We start from the raw sequence: 20432 nt of genomic DNA on the forward strand, positions 1-20432 counted from the left end.
CTCAGCCTAATACCCTCCAGTTCCATCCACGTCGTTGCAAATGGCAAGATTTCATTCCTTTTGATGGCTGCATAATATTCCATTGTATATATGTACCACATCTTCTTTATCCATTCATCTGTCGATGGACATCTTGGCTCTTTCCACAGTTTGGCTATTGTGGACATTGCTGCTATAAACATTGGGGTGCACGTACCCCTTCAGATCCCTACATTTGTATCTTTGGGGTAAATACCCAGTAGTGCAGTTGCTGGGTTGTAGGGTAGCTCTATTTACAACTTTTTGAGGAACCTCCATACTGTTTTCCAGACTGGCTGTACCAGCTTGCATTCCCACCAACAGTGTAGGAGGGTTCCCCTTTCTCCGCATCCTCGCCAACATCTATCGTTTCCTGACTTGTTGATTTTAGCCATTCTGACTAGTTACTCTTTTTAGCACCTGAATGGCTCATCACTCAGCACATGGCCTTAGTGGCCATGAGGGACAACTTCAACCAAGTGCAGCCTAGAAATACAGTCCTGACTTCCAGGCTGCTTGAGCACGGGCCCCTAACTCAGTCTTCACTGGACGACCATGAACATGTTAAAATAACAAAATGCTGCTAACAGTGAAAAACCATATGACAGGAGAAATTAGGGAAGAGTGCGAGTGACATGCAAGAAGCTTTGAAGAATTTGTGCTAAGTGGAGTGTGATGAGACCCTATGAATGACAGTATTAGTGACAACTCAAAAACCTCCCTAGGAAATAGCATTACCAGCCAGGAAGTACACGAAACCCAGTAGAGTCAGATTGGCCTCCCTTGCATGGAGAGGTGGCGAATGGAAGCCAGAAACCTCAAGCTGGTGAGTAGCAGATCACTTGACCTCCACGTTGTCACTGCCAAACAGCAGTTGGAAGCAACACCGAGAGCAGTGGGGGTGGAGAGGCCTAGATTTTAGGCCGTGGATACAACAACCAGAAAGCTGGAGAAGAAATAACACTGGGAAAGGGGCCAGACCAGCCTTAACTTACACTTGGCCTGAAGATGAGATCAAACAAATGCTAAGTGGCCCCCTTGCAATGGCTTTTCCAAACAAAGTAAGAAATGATGTGGAGATGAAGTTCTCACACTGGGACTGTCCACAGTTCCAGCTCCTTCCCTACTGAGTTCCTGAGCTAAGTAGTGTAGATCTAATTCAGCTAAGAGCATCTGTTTGAAATCTTCAAGGAGAACTCTGATAATAACAAAGTGGCGAGTCAGTGCAAGCAAGGAGAGTCTGTTCCCAATCTGTTCCTAAACAATTTTGTATAGCCGTCTCATCATTCAAGAGTAGGGACACCCAAGAACGAAATAACACGGGATCTAAGAGATGATTCTACAGTGAGGTAGAGTAACATGCATCCAAGATGTAGAGGAAGATGATGCTGCTGGGCTAGAGTATTTTCTTCCTAAAGCACCAGAGTTCTAGAAAACATCTGCTTTGCGTTCTCACAATTCAAAGAAACTTGAAGTATGTGAAATAAGACATGGATTTAAAAAAAGTCTGGCCAAGAAGCAAGCAGGAATAATAAGGGAGTTGAATGCAATAAGGAAAGATTATTTAAAAAAACTAAAAATGCAGTGCCAAAACTGAAATCTACATTAAAAGTAGAAGGAACAGACTCAATCCAGTCTTAAGTACTAACGTAAGTGGAAACTTGAATTGTTATTCCAGACTGTAGGGGAACTAAGGAGATAAAAACCAAAAGAAAGCTGATCAATAAAAACAGAGCAGAGAGTTAACACACTGAGCCATGAGCCCTACTGTTAAGTAGGACCTTGGCACATGGTGAGTGTTTAGAAAATACATGCTGAATGAGCCAGTGATATTCCCAAAGAGAACCTAAAAGAACACATAAACAATAATCAGAGTAATAACAACAACAATAACAAAAAAAAAAACTGTACTGAGCTGAAGACAGTCGTATGTCTATGGGTGAAAAACACTTCACGGAGGACCAGGCAAAAGTCATCAAAAGAGATGAGCACCTCACCACAACCTCACAGAACACTAACATTTCCAAAACAAAGAAAATATCCTAAAAGCATCCCAGCAGACAAAAAACAAGCTATTGTTAGATAAAAATTAATCTTACGTTAGTTGTCTCTGAAACATTGAATGCCAGAAGATGGTGACAGAACATCTGCAGAATTTGGGGGGGACGGGGGAGTTGTGAGCCGAGAATTCTCTACTTACCAAAGTACGAGGAGACAGAAGACCCTTTCAGATATTCAGAGACTTAAAATATATGTCACTTAAGTACTCTTTTTGAAAATAATTGTGAAGGAAATATGTATACACACATGTGCACACACATATACATATATAAAATAAGCACATAGGTTTAAATATTCCAGCCAATGAAGAAGGGAATTAGAATTCTTTAAGAACGGGAAATTCATGGTATAAAAGGACTCGCAATGAGCATCAGAATCAGTTAAACCCAGACTCCGCTCTAAATAATTATGATCAAGGGGCGCCTGGGTGGCTCAGTTGGTTAAGCGACTGCCTTCGGCTCAGGTCATGATCCTGGAGTCCCGGGATCGAGTCCCGCATCCGGCTCCCTGCTCGGCGGGGAGTCTGCTTCTCCCTCTGGCCCTCCCCCCTCTCATGCTCTCTCTATCTCATTCTCTCTCTCAAATAAATAAATAATATCTTTAAAAAAAAAATAATAATTATGATCAATATGTTATAAAGAAAACTCAAATATCAAGAATAAGGCTATGAAAAAAGTGAACTTAATAATAACAAGCGGGGCCTGAATTCTCATAGTATTTCACAAATTAAGCAAAAATCAAGAAGTCGATAGGAGGGATAGGAGGAAGCAGAAAGTGTGATAATTCATATTACATGCGAGAGAGACAAATACTGTATTTCATTCCTGAAAATAACTAGAGAAAGAGATGTTCAGGGACGCCTGGGTGGCTCAGTCGGTTAAGCGTCTGCCTTCAACTCAGGTCATGATCCCAGGGTCCTGGGATCGAGTCCCGCATCGGGCTCCCTGCTCCGCGGGGAGCCTGCTTCTCCCTCTGCCTCTGCCTCTCTCTCTCTATCTCTCATGAATAAATAAATAAAATCTATAAAAAAAAAAAAAAAGATGTTCAGTCAGGCCTTTTAAAAATTTAATCATGCCGGTATTTTTTAATGCATTTGCTGCAAATTACTATGTGTTTTCATAAAGACTCTTGTGCTTCCTGTGTGGAGAGGGGCCCACGGGGGCAAGGGGAGAAGCAGGGAGGCCAGGCAGGAGACCATGGCAGTGGCCCAGGCGAGAGAGAAGGTGCTTGTGCTGGGGATGGGATGGAAATGGGAAGAGACGGTGGGTACGAGGAAGCTGAGGGGATTTGCCGGGCACTAGACATGAGCTGTGGGAGAAGGAGGAGGTGAAGACGCCTGTAGGCCTGTGGCCTGACCAGCCCAAAGAATGGGGCCATCCAACTGCTTTTACTGAGATGAGGATGACTTGGGGGTATGCAGGACCGGGTGGATCTAGGGCTCCGTTCGAACTGGTCAGTTTGCGGTACCTGCTGTACATCCACACTGCTACGTGTGGTTCCCGGCTCCTTGGAGGTAAAAAATACTGAATTCTTGAAGAACAGGCATAAAATTGCTTTTATTCATAAAAATGAATTATAAAATGACAGTACGTTGTGACTCAAAGTCGTAGTTTAGTTTCACATCAGCAAGCAGGAGAACAAACTCTTGTAACGACGGTGGTCTTTGTTAAGTACATGAATCTGTATTTAACCTTGCGGCAAGATGTCACTTCAAGAAACAGGGAATCCCTTAAAATAGGAAGGTCTGTATCTTCTCTTCCCTGGGCAGCCCTGTTTCAGCATTTAGAGCAGCTAGCAAACCTAACAGGTGTCTAGAAAAATATTTTTTGCTATGTCAAAATACTGAGAACCATTAAGAAAATGTTATATTGTTTCCACTGATTTATAATTTATTTTCTAAATACTGTGCAAAAGTTTACCTTAATCCAGCATCTTATTTTTTTTAAAGGTGCAGATTAATAGCATAAGAAGTATATGTTGGTTGAACATGGAGAAATGTTACAAATAACAGGAGCTAATGTTTAATGAAAGAATCACTGCTCCCAGGTATCCTCAGACATCTGCTTACATTTATTCATTCACACAGGAAGTATTTAGTGATGATCATCTATATGCTTTATTCTGTAGACTATATGTACTTTCTACAAAAATTGCTACTTAAATCTTTCTAATCTCCTCATTAAATAAATTCTGAAGGAATAATAGAAAATCAGCTTACTTGTAGAGTTTACAGGTAAAGGAAGTCCTAATTAACCACAACCCAGATAAGCAAAGACTTAAGATTAATCAGAATACTTTCAGTGCGGCAAACACAAGATCAAGTGTCACAAACCACAAGATAATTGGTTTTTGTCAAGTGTCTTCCTCCTAATGTCCTCACTGCCGCAGATGAGTGTGGATGTACTTTCTGGTTAACCAGTTATTTCCCAGAAAATAAATTAACCAGAATACGTCATCCTCTGAGCATTTCAATTAGTCTAGGTGTTCTTTACATGAGCATAATAAAACCGTATTTGTTTTCTAGAAAGTCTGTAATGTAGATTTTTACTAGTGAAACCTAGCTTTATATATAATAAATTCTCATTAGTATGAACTTATTGTATAATCCAAAACAGATGGACATATTTATAAGAACACTTTACTTCATGCAATAGGAATATACTATAAAGCTCCTTTTTGGACCTTTGTTATACATAAAAGCATATCTTTAAATGCAGTAGGAACTTACTAGTTAAGGAGGTATCTCAGTGAGTCCCATAAAATACACAGTCCGTAATAATAAATATTTCTGTTCCAGCCCACAGTAAATTTTTAAAGCGCTCCCCCGCTTCAGCCCCTTGCCTCCAAGAGTATCCATTCTGACAGGCCTCTTCCTGTTTTGAGTTTCCAAAAATTGGTGGGCTGGCTAGATGGCAGACAATAAATTATCTGGCCGTATTTATCTGCACGTTCTAGACTTGAAAACTAATGAATAGTGCTACTATTATAAAAATGTCTTTGTGCCCAGTAGCTCTGGATCAAAAGGCCAGTACATACTTCCACTTCTCAAAAACAAAACCTACTGGCTCATGTTCCCAAAAATACCAATGACCAGTGGAATCAAAATTCATTTTTCCACAGATAAAAATAAAAGGGAAGGGCATATGCTGTACCCCCACCAGAATGGCTAACCATTTTTTTTCTTAAGCCATCAATATCAAGTGTTGGTGAGGATATGAGCAGATGAAACCTTTATACTGCTCATGGGAATATAAGTTGGAAAAAACATTTTGGAAAGCTGTTTAGCAGTATCTCCTAAAGCTGAACGTATCCAGGGTTCCTGCCCAACAGAAGTGCCCACACATCTGCTCCAAGAGACATGCTCAGGACCACTGCTGGCGACATTATCCGTGATAGCCCCAGAGTGGAAACAGCGCCATTGCAGAGGGGATAAATTGCGACCGAATCATAGGATTGGCTATCACAACAGCGAGCGAGAATAAAGAGGCGCCGCACTCAGCGGCATAGGTAACCTGACAGTAGTCATGCGCAGCCAGAGAAGCCAGACACAAAAGAGCACATACTGTGGAACTCCATTTTTACGAGGTCCAAAGCCACGCAAACCTAAGCCATGCTGGTGGAAGTCAGGATAGGAAGTTACCTTTGGCAGAGGGAGGGGAAATTCCAGAAGGAGCCCTGGGGGGGCTGTGGAGGTACAGGTGGTTACATGGAGTGTTCACTTGCAAAGTTCATTGAGCTCTGCACTTAAGATGTTATGCACTTTCCTTACAAGTACGCTGTACTTCAATTGTAAAAGTTGACCCCCCAAAAAGGAAAAAAGGGGTAGCAGATTTATTGGAAAAAGCGGATTCCTTCCCTCACTCTCACCCCAAATTTTACTAAGTTCTTTTCTTCTATCACACATAATGGAAATAGTCTTCAACCTAGAGAGCAACTTGAGGGATGATAATCATATCTAGGAAAAGAAACAACATTGGCATAAGAAAATCAAGACCTAAAATCCCGAGCTTCTTCCATGATGGTGAATCCAGAGACAGCAGACAAATACACTATTCTTTTATTGTTGTTGTTAAGATGTTACTTATTTATTTGACAGAGAGAGACACAGCGAGAGAGGGAACACAAGCAGGGGGAGTGGGAGAGGGAGAAGCAGGCTTCCCGCGGAGCAAGGAGCCCGATGTGGGACTCGATCCCAGGACTCTGGGACCACGACCGGAGCCAAAGGCAGACGCTTAATGACTGAGCCACCCAGGCACCCCAACAAACATACTATTTTAAGGGAAAAGTAAGCATTTTATAATTCTGCAGCCTTCCAACCGTGGGCAATAATAGGTCCCCTAAAAAGGACCCCCTTTTATCTTTTTTACTAATCATTAGCAGAATTCCACAGTGCTATTGGACCAGTTGTTAACAAACCTACTGAATCAAAAACTGCATTTTATCAAGATCCCTAAGTTATTTGTATGCACATTAAAGTTTGAGAAGTCTTACACTCCATAACTTGCAAGCTAGTCTCAAAGATGTATTTCATAAAAATATAAAAGGATATTTTTAAATCCTTTTGAGAAAAAAGAACTTATTTTTGTTTCAGATTATAAAAGTCATGAGTTCATTATATGAAAACTGGAGGGCGCCTGGGTGGCTCAGTCGGTTAAGCGTCCAACTCTTGATTTCAGCTCAAGTCATGATCATCTCAGGGTCGTGGGATTGAGCCCCATGTTGGGATCCACACTCAGCATGAGAGTCTGCTTGAGGTTCTCTCTCTCTCTCGCTCCCTCCGCATCCCCAGCTTGTGCTCTCTCACTCGGAAGGAAGGAAGGAAGGAAGGAAATTGGAAAATAAAGAAATTAAGGGAAGAAAACAATATCACCCATAATTTCACAACCCCAAAATAACTATGACTTAATATTTTTGTTTTCTCCCACATATTTTTCCTTGCATGTATATAATGTACATACATATACATTGAGATAATACTGTATGGACATGCTTTTATATGATTATCATGTAACATTTTACCAGCAGCAATCAACTTTCAGTAAATTTTTATTGAACACCAACTACATATCAAGCACTGTTCTAGATGCTGCAGTTATGTAAGGGCTCTTATCCCATAAGCCTGACTTTCTACTGGAGCAGACAGATAATAGAGACAAAGAGGTAAATAATACATTTGTAAACAGTGATAAGTATAGAGAAAGTAAAACAGGGATGAGCTACAAAGGGGCACAGTGCTTTTTTTTTCTTTTTTAATAACCCATGCTCATGATCTTGGACCTCTTCCATTCCTTTAGGATTGACATGTATTTTGTAGCCTTATCAGAAACTGTGATGTGCTCTCCATTTACTATTTGGTTAAACTGAGAGTTCCATATTTTATTTAGTTGAATTGCGTATCACTAGAAACTGAACAGATTCACTTGAACTTCTTCAACATCATTGCCTTGTCAACGCATTGATGAAATTTGGAAAATCAAGGCTTAATGACATGTCACGTAATCTTGTTTCTGCTGTAATCCCGTCTTCCTCTTAAGCCCAGCCCTGGGTGCTGCTTTGATGACAGCTAATTACTGCTACCACATTCTCTTGTACTTTTCTGCAGTACTTATTTTCCCAGTCTAGACTGGTCTGTGAGGGTCTGTCCTCATCCAGTGCTCTGCAGTTTGGTATCTCCAAGAATCAGAGAACCTCAGGATCGAAAGGTACCTCAGTGTTCACCCCCAATTGCATCTCCCTGCATAAAGCATCCTGGAAACCTGAGGAATGATCCACTCCAAACATCAGGCATGATGGGGAAGGGAAATAGGAGCCAGGTCCCAATCACTGTTGCAGGGGAGGGAGCCTGAGAAGGCCAGCACTGTGTGGTCAAGCTTGTCTGTCTTGATCCAGAGCCCAGTGGGAAAGGATTCTAGAAGACTCTGCTCACCCCTTCCTCCTACCAGCTGCAGCTGTATATCTATCTCCTAGAGTTTCATGAGCTCATTGAGCTATGCTCCAATGAATCCAGTTTTCCTATAAGGTCATGGTGTTCTTACGAAGAACACACATTAGGGAAGAACATAGTTCCAAAGGGGTGCACGTAAGATAATTCCTGGAATTAACTGCCCACCAAATGTAATTTCTGTGTGCTGGTGGCTTAGGAGTGTCTCTTTTCATGTTCACATTAATATATTTGTATTCAAATGAGGGAATTTTGCACAGTTTGCAGCAAGGGTATCAGGAATAAGAAATTAACATAGGTAGTCCTGCCTAGAGTTATAGTGTCTGGAGCTTCTTTGTGCAGTGGTTGGTCTGCCCCTAAAGGAGACACCGGCTGCCTAAAGCTTGGCTTTCTATTTTCAATGACTGTACTGTCCTGCAGCCGCCTCCAATGAAACAGTGATGGAAGTGTGCTTAAATTAATCTGGGCTTAGTTGTCCGAAATGTGTCTCACTTGGTGATGATGATGATGATATCCTCTGACATAGACTTCCAGGCTCTTCCTCAGCCAATCCCATGTAGTATCTCATTTACTCTTCATAAAAACTCAAAGTAGGAACTAGTGTTATCTTTATTTTACAGTTGAGGACACTGAAATGCAGACGGGTTAAGTAACTTGCTTGAGGTCAGATATCTGATCATGAAGGGAGGATGGAGACCAGGCTCTCTGATCTTAACTACACCACTCTCATTTGCACTCACATGATCTTAACTACCACTCTCATTTGCACGCATACAAATATTTTAGCTATTCTTCCCACTTCTTAATGTAAATATAGTCATTGGCTGTAACAAACCCATGCCTTGATTTGGGATATTGTCATTCTTCATCACTTAACTACCATCTTGGTCCACCTGGCATAGTTATAAGTCATTGTGGGAAAGTATTATGAGGCCATACCTTTGGGAAAGTAATTCAGAAGATTTCTCTGACATGGGGGATGCAACATGTTCATGAACTATTACTTTCAGCTGTTTCCACCTGCACCATAAGTCACAGGGAATTCGAATAACAAATTCTTTTTCCAAAAGGAAGAATTCTGAGGATCACGTTTTCTCTGCGCCTGTGGTCAGTGTTAACAAGTTCAAGCTGATTATTTGGTTACCTAAGAAATTCACCAGAAGTACCGTGACAGAAGATACATAAGAAATGTATCACCACTGCATTTCTGGACTGCGCACATTCCTCCAAGGGCTCATTTGCATACCTCTTTCCCATTTGTATGTGCTTTAAGTGAGTTCATTTTATCATCCCATGTGTTAAAACGATTAAAACTGACAAAATCTACCCAAAGGGCATTCTTTGTCAGCAGAGCAGAAAGCTGTCCATTGATGAAACTGTGTTCATGCAGAAACGTCACTTATTTGAAAAGATCCTGGGTGTGTTTCCTGTTTTTCATGCAGAAAGTATGTCGGGTACCCTCCAGAAGTCATTAAAATAAGGATGTGTGTGTGTGTGTCATTGTAGGCTAAAGGTAAAGAAAGACAGTGGCTAAGACACCAAGCCACAGGGGAGCTAGATGATGCCAAGATCATTGATGGGCTGACTGGAGAAAAAGCCATCTACAAACGCCGGGGTGATCTGGAGCCACAAGTAAGTAATGGTGAACGAGTAGCCTCCAGTCTGTGGAGTGCAGCCCTCTTTACAGACAAACGCTTTCTTGAGTTGCCATCTCTGTCAAAACACCAAAAACCCTGAATATGGCAACCCGATCTCCTGCCAGGGCCTCCCACCCACAGAATCCACCAGAAGCTAGCAGCTGAGGGAGAGTCTGATGCTGTCCATGCAGATCAGCTCCTAGGACACAGAGCAGGGTGCCCCTGGAGGGGAAATGGAAGACAGTCGGTATCCATGAATCCTGGAGGGTTGTGCTGGTTAAAGCCCTAGAGCAATCTTGGTGGTCTTCTACTGTCCTGTGACTTCAAAGGTCTCTTCCCATCCTATACCTGAAGAAAATTTTAGAAAATAAGAAACTCTCCCTTGACTAATTCCAACCATAATATGTAAAGCTTTAGACAGCCCTAATATTAAAATACCTGCAACAGAGTGGCAAACATAAAATGGCAGTAGGTGAAATACTGCGTCTCTCCTCTCGGAGCGTTCTGTGATCTCCTGTGTCCCAGAATAACCAGAATTGCTGAGCAACCACTGAGAGCTGGGGGTGCAGTGACTGGTGGGGAAGGGTAGTCACTTACTCCATTTTGATGTTTATTCAGAGAGGATCTTTTGGAAATTTGGGCAGTACTCACTTCTGTGTCATTGGCATGAGTCAACAACTGCGTTCCTTACTGACTCATCACGGTCAACAAATGTGTTCAGATGTATCTGAATTGCGAGTGGTCATGGAAGCATATGTGGCGCTGTTCTTCATCTAAGCAGACTCAGCAAGGTTTTAAGAAATATACTGAATTTTGTCTGAAATCATTGCCCTCCAATACCCACACTATGTTTTGGAAATTACTAACCTCGCTCATTAGCTTTCATGCATGTCAGCAAGTGAATAATGACAGAATACTCTGGAATTTTTCGTCTTCCTTTTTTCCTGTAAGTAAAACTGACAAACATACTTTTGTTTTTAATTCTGCAAACTGGCAGGCATGAGTCCAAAATCAAACTGAAACTCGCAGGAGTTTCACATTTTGATCGACACTTGTCACTCAAGTGCAGTTAGATGCTACTTTCATGCTGTAACTGCCGAGAAAAGTACCGAGGAGTAGTAATGCAGGGACTGGAAGGAAGAGAAACCCGAAAGCTTACTAATAACAGGAGACACTGAGGAAACATATTCCCTCAGTTCTTCACCAGACCCCGTCTCACATAACCTTGTTTTAGGAATCTGACATTTCTGGCAGGCTTTGTGGGAAATGATTGGCAGGTCACTACATAACAGGTAGGAATAAAACGGATGTGGCCTTCCAAAATAACTCAGTCTTGCTAGTGTAACTGACTCCAAGGCATGACATGAAAATGACATGTTGGGGTTTATATCTTTCCAGATTATTATTTTTAAGAATAATAGCCTCAGTAAGGTTTTACTAGTCGAGGTTGGGCTTTGTAAGGACCATATTCGAAAGGAAAATCTTTCCCATATGGCCCCAATTACCAGCCCAAGTCTGAAATTCCATTTACTGAAATACAAACCTTGCCACCTGCCAGGACCGCCTTGCGCAAGGCCAAGGCTACTGATCGGCCCACCCCGCGGCTGGCACTCTGGGGCCTCTGGAGACCCTCACAACAGCAACTAGGGATGGCTTTCTGGTTCACAAGGCTTTTCTGTTGTTCCCCCCCTCAGCTGGGCAGCCCCCAACAGAAACCCAAGCACCTGCGCCTGGTGGTCGATGTATCTGGCAGCATGTACCGCTTTAACGGGGTCGACGGCCGGCTGGAGCGCTCGATGGAGGCCGTGTGTATGGTCATGGAAGCCTTCGAGAACTATGAGGAGAAGTTCAAGGTATGGCATGAACTAAGAATGATGAGAGGCGTCACTGACCACATCTGCCCAAAAGTCATCCCGAGTTAGGGCATGATGATGGATAGGTGGGTGCAGGCTTCACCTGAGTGGACAAAAATCATCTCCTCATCAGCTCACTTGTCAGCATAGAGAAAGAGAAGCCTTTGTTTTATCTGCCTTAATCATCAGAAAATGATTTAAAGGACCAATTACTACCGAAGAAAGCACTGCCCTTTAGAAGTGTGTGATGTTAGTCATAATGTTAGGGGGAAGAAAACAGGCATTTGGACGCACCACAAATCTCTTCCCCAAATTTCTGAGAGCCTTCCTCCTCATCCCCATTCCCGCCACACCCCATTCCAGCCCCATCGCCAAGCAGACAGCCTCCCGAGGTTTGAGGACACCCTCAAAGAGCGCTATTCTCAGCCTTGCTTTGCCTTTCCACGTGAGGGAGGATCACACAGTAATTGATGACCCCCCGACAATGCAGACGGCAACCCTGGGAGAAATGCAGTCTCCCATTTAAACTACGTCCCTTCTGCGGTTGCTTAATTTGCTCTGCATCCTCCTTCAGAGGTCAGAGTGTGGAGAAGGGTTCCCCCATAGCCAGGTGACCGCCCAGGGTGAGTCCAGCAGTCCGCTCTTAATCAGCCACAAGAGCACCTGCACTCTGCCCTTACCAGAACCGATACCACGGCACGTGCTGTGTGGTTCTAATCAAAAGTGCAGTGGAGAGAAATGGTGTCTGTGCAGACGTGTGTAGCGGGTGCACGATCTACCCATCGGTATTCTAGATCATATTCAGCATCACACATGTCCTGCAGAAATAGGCAGTCTTAGATCATTATTTAGCTCGACGTCCCACTTATAGGATCACTGTCCTTAGACATACCTGTGTGTTATGATGGAAACAGATCAATGGAACCCATCACGTCGGTTACTTTAAGCCTGTTTTAGAGCTCCAGGCCTCCCAGGGTCCCTTATATGAAGCTGTACGTGAGAGATTCCTCTTAGAATGAAGTGGTAGGAAAAGGTGGCTTTGGTCAGGGAGTGCTGGGGTTACCAGGCTCTGTACAAGTGCAGGATGCAAATACAAATAGGATGTGGACTTTCCATGTAGGGAGCAGCTTTGTTTCCTTTGAAGAATGGGATTGCATGTCCCCCTGTGATTCGTGAAAACCACGGAACTGTTCAAGATTCCCTCGTGGTTTTAGTTGCCAGAAACTCAGAGCCAAACTCAAAGACCAGCTTTATGGCCTGTAGCTTGTGCCCTGGTATTCAGCCTTTTCCTTCCCTTGACCCTCCGTCCCTTCAGATGTAAGTTTTTCTTGATTTTGATTTTTTACTTTTTTATGTTTTATGGTTTTCTAGAAAATATTTTAAAATATTTTAGATCCTTTCTCGTAGGAGTGAGTATAATTCCTAAATTTCTTGGACCACAGACAACCAGAGGGTAATTAAACATTCATCCACCACATCTGCATAAATCTCACTTAATGCTTTAAAACCCTTGGGTTCTGCTAATATTTGGATCAGCCCATCTGCCTCTTGTGTGAATCCTGAAGGTCAGTGTTCCTCAGCTTCCTTTGAGTTATATGGAGATGTTGATCCATTATAGATCATAGCAAACATACCACTATTAAAATTGGCATACATATTCATATTAGTGAGAATAAAATTTCCAGTTAGAAGCTTTCTGTGCCTTTGAGAACGGAACTGCTCTAACAGGTGAAACTACTTCTAAGTTTTTAGAAAGATTTTTTAGGAGTTCACCAAGAAATCGGTTGACACAGCTCCTCGGGAAGGGTAAAGAATTAGACAGAAGGTGGAAGGTGGCAAAGGTAATAGGGGTTCAGAGAGCCATTTCCACAGCCTGCAGGGAGATGGTATGATTATCATGGAGTGTGCTGAATATTTCATTCCATCTCACACAGCAGAGTGTGCAGAGAGATTGAGATTTGTCCAGTTCTCTCTGTGAAAAGTCTGTTGTTTGGAACAACTATTAATGAGACTGGACATATCGCACCAAAAAAAAAAAAAAAAAACCACCAATATCAAGGAAATGAACATGTCCCGGGATGTTGTTTTGCTTTGTTTCTAATTGACAGTTACAACCCAGTTGTTGCCATATGATGTACTAGATTTCCATAAAATGACAAATCTAAATTGTGTACTTGCTAAGAGCAGAGTACTCTGCCAGGTGCAGAGTTTCCTGCCATCCGTGAGCTGAGAGCCTAGTGAGGGTGACACATAAAGACTACTAATTCTAATGGAAGATTCGACGAGAGACGTGTGGTAACAGAGGCACGAACAGAGCGCACTCCTCTACAGACATCTCCCCCCACTCTGGGCCATGACTCCGAAAGTAGTATTTTGCTGATAGTGTTTGATTCCCACAATAGCACAAACCATTTCCTCGGTCTTTATCAGTAAAACCACAGATATATTGAGAAGATAACCATATGTTACTATGGTAATACAAATTATTACCAAATCCAGTCACTATTTAGAGCAAGAAATTATAGCAAGACACCAAGATAAGACAAAACTTCCTTCAAAGTTTGAAGTATGTTTATTGTTTTTTTTTATGCTATTAGATCCTTAATAGACAGCACTTTAATTGTTTAGGGTTTGTGTATTTTCTCATAAATATATTCCTTACATTCACTGCAGTTCCTTTAGAACTTTTTTAAGAGCACAGAAAGTCTCCAGTGCATTAAAATCTTTCCAACAAAAAGAAAAGACATTTAAGACTTCACAAAATAAGCTCTTTGAGGAAAAGCGGTCCTTGGGCAAGGACGTCAAGGGCTGGGGGAGAGGTGGGACGGGGAAGGCACAGGAGTCCCCTTCCTGCAAATTCCTCACCGTGTCCATGGACTTCAGAACAGGGTCGCTTTCCTAGGTCATTTACTCAGTTTCCTCATTCTTCACATAGGAAACCGAGACCCAGAACATGAAGGACTTTTCCCAAAGTCAGAAGGCTAGTTGGAGACAGAGTAGGATGGGGCCAGGACTCCCCTTCTGTTTGTTTTCCCTTTCTGGTACTTTTTGTTTTGTTTTTAAAATTTCCCTTAATTCCCAACTTTTTTATTTTGAAAAAATGTGAACCTACAGAAAAGTTGAAAAACAGTAATATGAACACCCACGAGCCTTCACTTAGATTCACCAGCTGTTGATATTTTCCCTCATTTGCTTTATGTTTTCTCTCTAAATATATAATTTTCCTTCTTCTGACTCATTTGAAAGGAAATTATAAACGCCATAATGCTTTACCTCCAAATATTTTATTATGCTTCTCCTAACAGTGAGGACGTTCTCTAACACAACCTCAGTACCATTATCACACCTAAGAAAATTACCAGTAATTTCGTAATATCTTCTAATGTCCAGTCCACATTCTCTTTTCCCAGCTATCGCAGAGGTATCTTCTTTTTTATGGAAGTATAATAAACATGCAGGATTATATTAGTCCCAGCTGTACAGCATAATGATTCAACAGTTCCATACATCACTCCATGCTCCCCATGATAAATCTTTCCCAAAAGAGTTTTGTCTAGTTGGTACCTGCCCCCCCCCACACACACACACACAATCCAGGATCCAGTGAAAGCCCACACTTGTTTTTTGGTTGCAGTGTCTTATTAGCCTCTTTTAATCTGGAGCGGCCACCTCCCCTGCCACTACCCTCTTTGTTTTTTGGGGTGGGGGCTCTCTTGAGAGTTCAGATCAGTTGTTTTGCGGCATGTCCTTTATCCTGGATTCGTCTGGCTGTTTCCTCACAGTGCCATTTACCTTGTCCCAAATTTCCAGAACTTCTGACAGGCTTCCCTGCCCCACCCCCCCAACACTGGGTGCCCTGGAGACTTCACATAATCTTCTCACCACCCCCCCAACATGTCTACGATTTTGAGTGGCCACCGGCCACCCAATCTCTGCTGGGGCTCCCCAGCATCCTTTGTCGAGTGTGGGAAAGAGGTGGGATGGAGCCTACTGACATTCTGTGAGAGCGTTTTTTTGTAATTAAACATGTAATTAGACATGCGTAGAAGGTACAGGAAGGGGGAGAGAGGCCTCTGTGTAAGCCTCTGCCCCCGCCCCCACTTCCCCCTCCGGTGGTGACCACTGTTAGTGGACTTTTTTGTGGTGTCTTCTCAGGGCTGTTTGATGCGTGTACATCAGGCGTGTCCCATTCCCTCGGGTCTGTGTGCACCGCATGATCACATTCAGCTCCCTTCATCTGCGTGCTCACGTTCTCCTTTGCCAGAGAAGGGTGCGGCCTAGGAATAACTAATGGAAGTATGTAACTTTCCCAGCAAATACAAAATGATGCACAAATGACAGCTTTAGGAGTTCCTAGTGAAAAGTTTATATTCCGTAGCCCCGGAGGGCATCGCACGTGGCATCTTTAAGAATTAGCAGTGTGCTCTGAGACTCCCCACTCCCCAGATCCAGATGACTCTGAATGTGGTCCTCCTGCACTTATCCCTCCTTCGTCAAGGGGTCCAGTCTGTCTTTGCTGGAAACCTTCAGAAGCCACCGGCCTGGCCCGGTGATCTGGACCCTTCCCTGAAACCTCTCTCTTGGCATCTGCTGTGTGTCTTGTTTGGTTCGGGCTTGCTCCCCAGCCCTGGGTCATTACAGTCCAGGTCCAGGAGGCTCATTTAGAGTCCACCTCCCCTTTATATTCCATCTTAGCATGATCCATGCCAAACCACAGGGACCCTCGAGTAAGAATTACTGAGAAGAAAAGGTAATGCAGTGGCAGGACACATTTCAAAGCCATCTGGAGCTTTTACAGTTTCTCATAATCGGTCTGCCAACTGCATTCAGTTATTCTCAGGGACAGCATTTACAGTCAGTCTCTTCAGACAGGAATAGCATTATTTGCTAATAATCATCATAAACTCCTCTAATCTTATAACCAGCAAAATTGTTAATGCTCACAGAGCACTGAAACACTGGAGTGAACAGAGGAACGGTAACGGTTGTGTGAACCATTTTTATTTAAGTCCAGAAGCATTTTTTCAAACCTTTATCTTCATTCCAGTTTGTTCCTTGTGATTTCTGCAAGCCCCTGAGAATGTTTTCACAGGAACCTTAAAGTAGACCTCCTTTTCAAAAGCCCTTAATGCCTTTGTTTTTTTTCCTTCAAAGTACTCCATCTCATCAAAAGTGAGGTAACTGTTTCTCCTCTGAGCGCTCAAGTAGTGACACCGGAAAACAGATTTATTTAGTTATTGAGAAGTTGCACTTTGTATTCAAATTTATTGTTTTTGTGGAGAATAAATCATACTCTAAGGCCATGGTTTCCTAACAGTGCGACAAGGAACCCTCGAAGGCTGTTGGGGAGCGATGGTGAACGGATGGGACTTTTCCCCTTCCCCTTCCATCCCCAATTAAACCAAAACAATTCCACTTATATTGATTTTGCATGATGTTTCATAATCTGGGCTTTTGTGCAATATTTCATTTGGAGAAAGACTTCCATTTCCACTGTTTAAAAATATTTTAAAAAGTTAGAAAACTGCTCTTCTAGAGACAAAATTGGATTATTTCTTGTAGAGTCTGAGGGCTTTCTTTTTAGAAAATACTTCATCAATCCTCAGGTACATTTAGGTGACTCATTCCTTTGACAAGAGAAAGCAAGACACTGATTTTCCTACGACTAAGTGAAGCAGACTTTTTTCATTCTGTTTCTAGACTGAACCATTGACTCTTCATAGAACCTTGGGAACAGGAAGGATCTTGGCAATCATTTTCACTAACCTCTTTGTTTTACAAATGAGAAAATCAAGATCCAGAGAGGTTAAGTCCTTTGCTCAAGGTCACACAGCTACATGGTAAAAAGTCAGGACTTCTGACTCCTATTTCAGGGCCCTTTCTTAGTTGATGTTTTAGCCCTGGTTTTTTTGCAGCCATTTTATTTCTGCCCAATCAGTATTTTGACAAAGCTGGGATTCAGGAGCAAATGTACCATTTACATAAAAGACTATCTTTTCCTCCCCTTAGCACTTCATCATCCAAGTGAAGTATAATAGGCATGACTTTTCTCAAAGCTATCTTGGTCAGAAAGGCTGGGTTAATTCTCAGAAGGATGTGGAAAGGTATGACTCACAAACTAGCACCTGCTGGGAAAATTCCTTCTATCAACAACTTAGCTCAGTGTCCATAATGAACCTTTTCCCAATGCCTCAGGAACATTTCACACATTTAGAAATGGAAACTGATCATCTTATCAGGCTTAGGCTTTGAATAAATTCTTATTGCAACATGGAGATAAAACCAAAGAAGGGTGTACAGAGTTCTCTGGGTCCATTCAAAATGAAAGAATTCAGAATGGACTCGATTGTTGCTGTAGAAGTATTGACCAAAGAGGTTGGGCGGGGGAGGATAGGGAGGGGAACAGTTAGGGAATGATTATTTCTCTATGGTAAAGACATTGGATTTAGAGTCGGGGCACCTGGGTTCGGCTTCCACCTCTGCCAACACTCGATTTCTGACCTTAAGAAAGGCTGTTCATCTCTCCAGGCATTCATTTCTTCATTTGTGAAATGAGGTTAAGAATACCCACCCCAGGGGCGCCTGGGTGGCTCAGATGGTTAAGCGTCTGCCTTCGGCTCAGGTCATGATCCTGGAGTCCCGGGATCGAGTCCCGCATCGGGCTCCCTGCTCGGCGGGGAGTGTGCTTCTCCTCCCTCTGACCCTCCTCCCTCTCCTGCTCTCTGTCTCTTGTTCTCTCTCTCTCAAATAAATAAATAAAATCTTAAAAAAAAAAAAAAAGAATACCCACCCCAAAGTTTGTGAAGAGAATCAAGATGAGATGAGATATATAGAAGCAGTTTATAAACTATGAAGAACTATACAAACATTGACATTCTACTCATTAAATGTATTGTCCTATACTTTCAGTGACCCTGTGAGGTTAGATAAAACAGAGATGATTCCTGTTTGTCAGAGAGGTTAAGTGACGTATAAGCGTATTATGTTAGAGGTCATCTACACCAGTGATATTTATAAGGTAGAAACAAGATTTAGAAAAGTTAAGTGACTTGCCCTAGGTCAAAAAGCTTGTTAATATCAGAGCTAAGTCTAGAATCCTTCCTTGGCCTTCAGATCATCCTTTCGGCACTGACATCTGTGATCTGAAGAAAGGTAAGCTAGCTAGCTACTGTAGCTTACGGGCTAACTAGCACTTTAGGATTCTGTTGGCACTTCTCTTGACCTTTTAAATCACATATTCATCTTCTAAGCCTTTGCTGCCCACTGTCAATGGTGCCATTTTAGAATGGTATACTTGGATTTCTAGAAGGAGATTAGAATTTCACACATCGTTGGTCTTCAGAAATAGCCTCAGATGATTGTCTCATACCTAGTTATAATGTGGATGTGTAATAAAGCAAAGCCTGTCCTAAAGTTAGCAGAAGATTATCCTTCCCCATAGAAATCTAAACATAAATCAATCTTATTCGTTAAAAAAAAAAAAAAAAATGCTAGGGATGCCTGGGTGGCTCAGTCAGTTAAGCGTCTGCTTTCAGCTCAGGTCGAGATCCCGATCCGATCCCGTTCCCCGGAGTACCAGGACGGAGCAGGGCATCAGGCTCCCTGCTCAGCAGGGAGTCTGCTTTTCCCTTTGACCCTCCCCCGTCTTGTGCACTCTCTCTCAAATAAATAAATAAAATCTTTTAAAAAACCATTAATAGTTCTTTATTCTAAGCTGAGATTTCTTTGCAGTCTCAGTATCACAAATCAGCCTTCTTATTTGCTGATAAATGTGTCTTGGACTGAAACTCAGCATTTGTTTTCATTTGTTATGCCTTTCTCTAGATGAATGAGATTTTCAAAAGAAAATATAGCAAAAGGGCATTTAAAGCAAGCTTCTAAAGCAAAGAAGTATTAAAATTGGCCTTCTCTCATTGAGGCTGTTCCTTACTACTGTAGTTTATTATTTATGTGTGTGCTAAAAGCAAGACTCTACAAGGACTCGGGAGACCATGAGAAGTGGAGAAATCATGATGATATAAATTTTGAGCTGCTCAAAAAAAAGTTACAATCTAAATGTTAGGGGGGTTGATAATGACAGTGAGGTTGTTATTTAATGACTCTCTGATCCTCCACATGCAGAAGCATGCTTAAGACCCTGTCGAGTCTGATTTGACAGTGATCACAGCAGAAACCAGACTGGGTGAATGGCAGGATCAGGTGTTAGAGAATGGAAATGAATGAGTTTATGTACTTTTTTCCTTTAGCCCAGACAGTTTTGAGGATTAGCAAATTTCTGTCTGTAAAACGTGTTGGGGTCCTTGGATAGCAGATACTAAATAATTATGACATAGAAGTATTGGTTTTAATGGAAGCTTAAAATGATCTACAGTAACACCAGGGAATGCTCCACATTTGGATGTACTTTGGATTCCTCTCAACCATTTTATTTACTTTGTGCACAGAACAATCCCCAAGCCTGTCTGGAAAATGAGAACCAGAGCCTGCAAACCATTTTATAAACCCCATCCTGTCCTTTAGGTGTGTCTTCTCAGTCTTTGCATTACTAACCCAGCACAGACAAAGGCGGATCCTTCTGCAAATAGCACTTTCCTTACCACAAATAAAGAAAGGAAGGGGGGGGGCGGAGAAGAAAGAAAGGGAACAAGAGAGGGAGGAAGAAAGGGAGATCGGCAATTCACCTATCTTTATCTCAACTGTGTGAAAAAGGATAGTATGCTTTCTTCTCCTGGGCAAAAAGTTAAATGGTAGGTAGGTAGGTTGGTAGATTGGTCAAGCAAATGATAGATGGATAGTTACTAAAATGTTTCTGAAATATTTAATCAGCCAATATCTGTTTTTGATAAAGACCATCCAGCAGCTCATTTGGCTGCTCTTTGTTTAATAATCAACTCTTTTCCTTGTAGTAACCAGTTACGTCAA

General features: G+C 42.2%; 1 protein-coding gene across 1 annotated transcript in view; it reads left to right on the forward strand.

Moving 5' to 3' along the window:
- Positions 1–20432, forward strand: part of VWA8 (von Willebrand factor A domain containing 8) — a 305881-nt gene that overhangs the window by 276214 nt on the left and 9235 nt on the right. The window contains exons 40-41 of the mRNA XM_081815509.1: positions 9527–9652; positions 11352–11510. Of these exons, the coding sequence (XP_081671635.1) occupies positions 9527–9652; positions 11352–11510 (285 nt within the window). The remainder of the gene's footprint in view (positions 1–9526; positions 9653–11351; positions 11511–20432) is intronic.

This window comes from Leptonychotes weddellii, chromosome 3 (assembly GCF_054177405.1).
Source record: "Leptonychotes weddellii isolate Sample4059 chromosome 3, ASM5417740v2, whole genome shotgun sequence".
Classification (NCBI taxonomy): domain Eukaryota; kingdom Metazoa; phylum Chordata; class Mammalia; order Carnivora; family Phocidae; genus Leptonychotes; species Leptonychotes weddellii.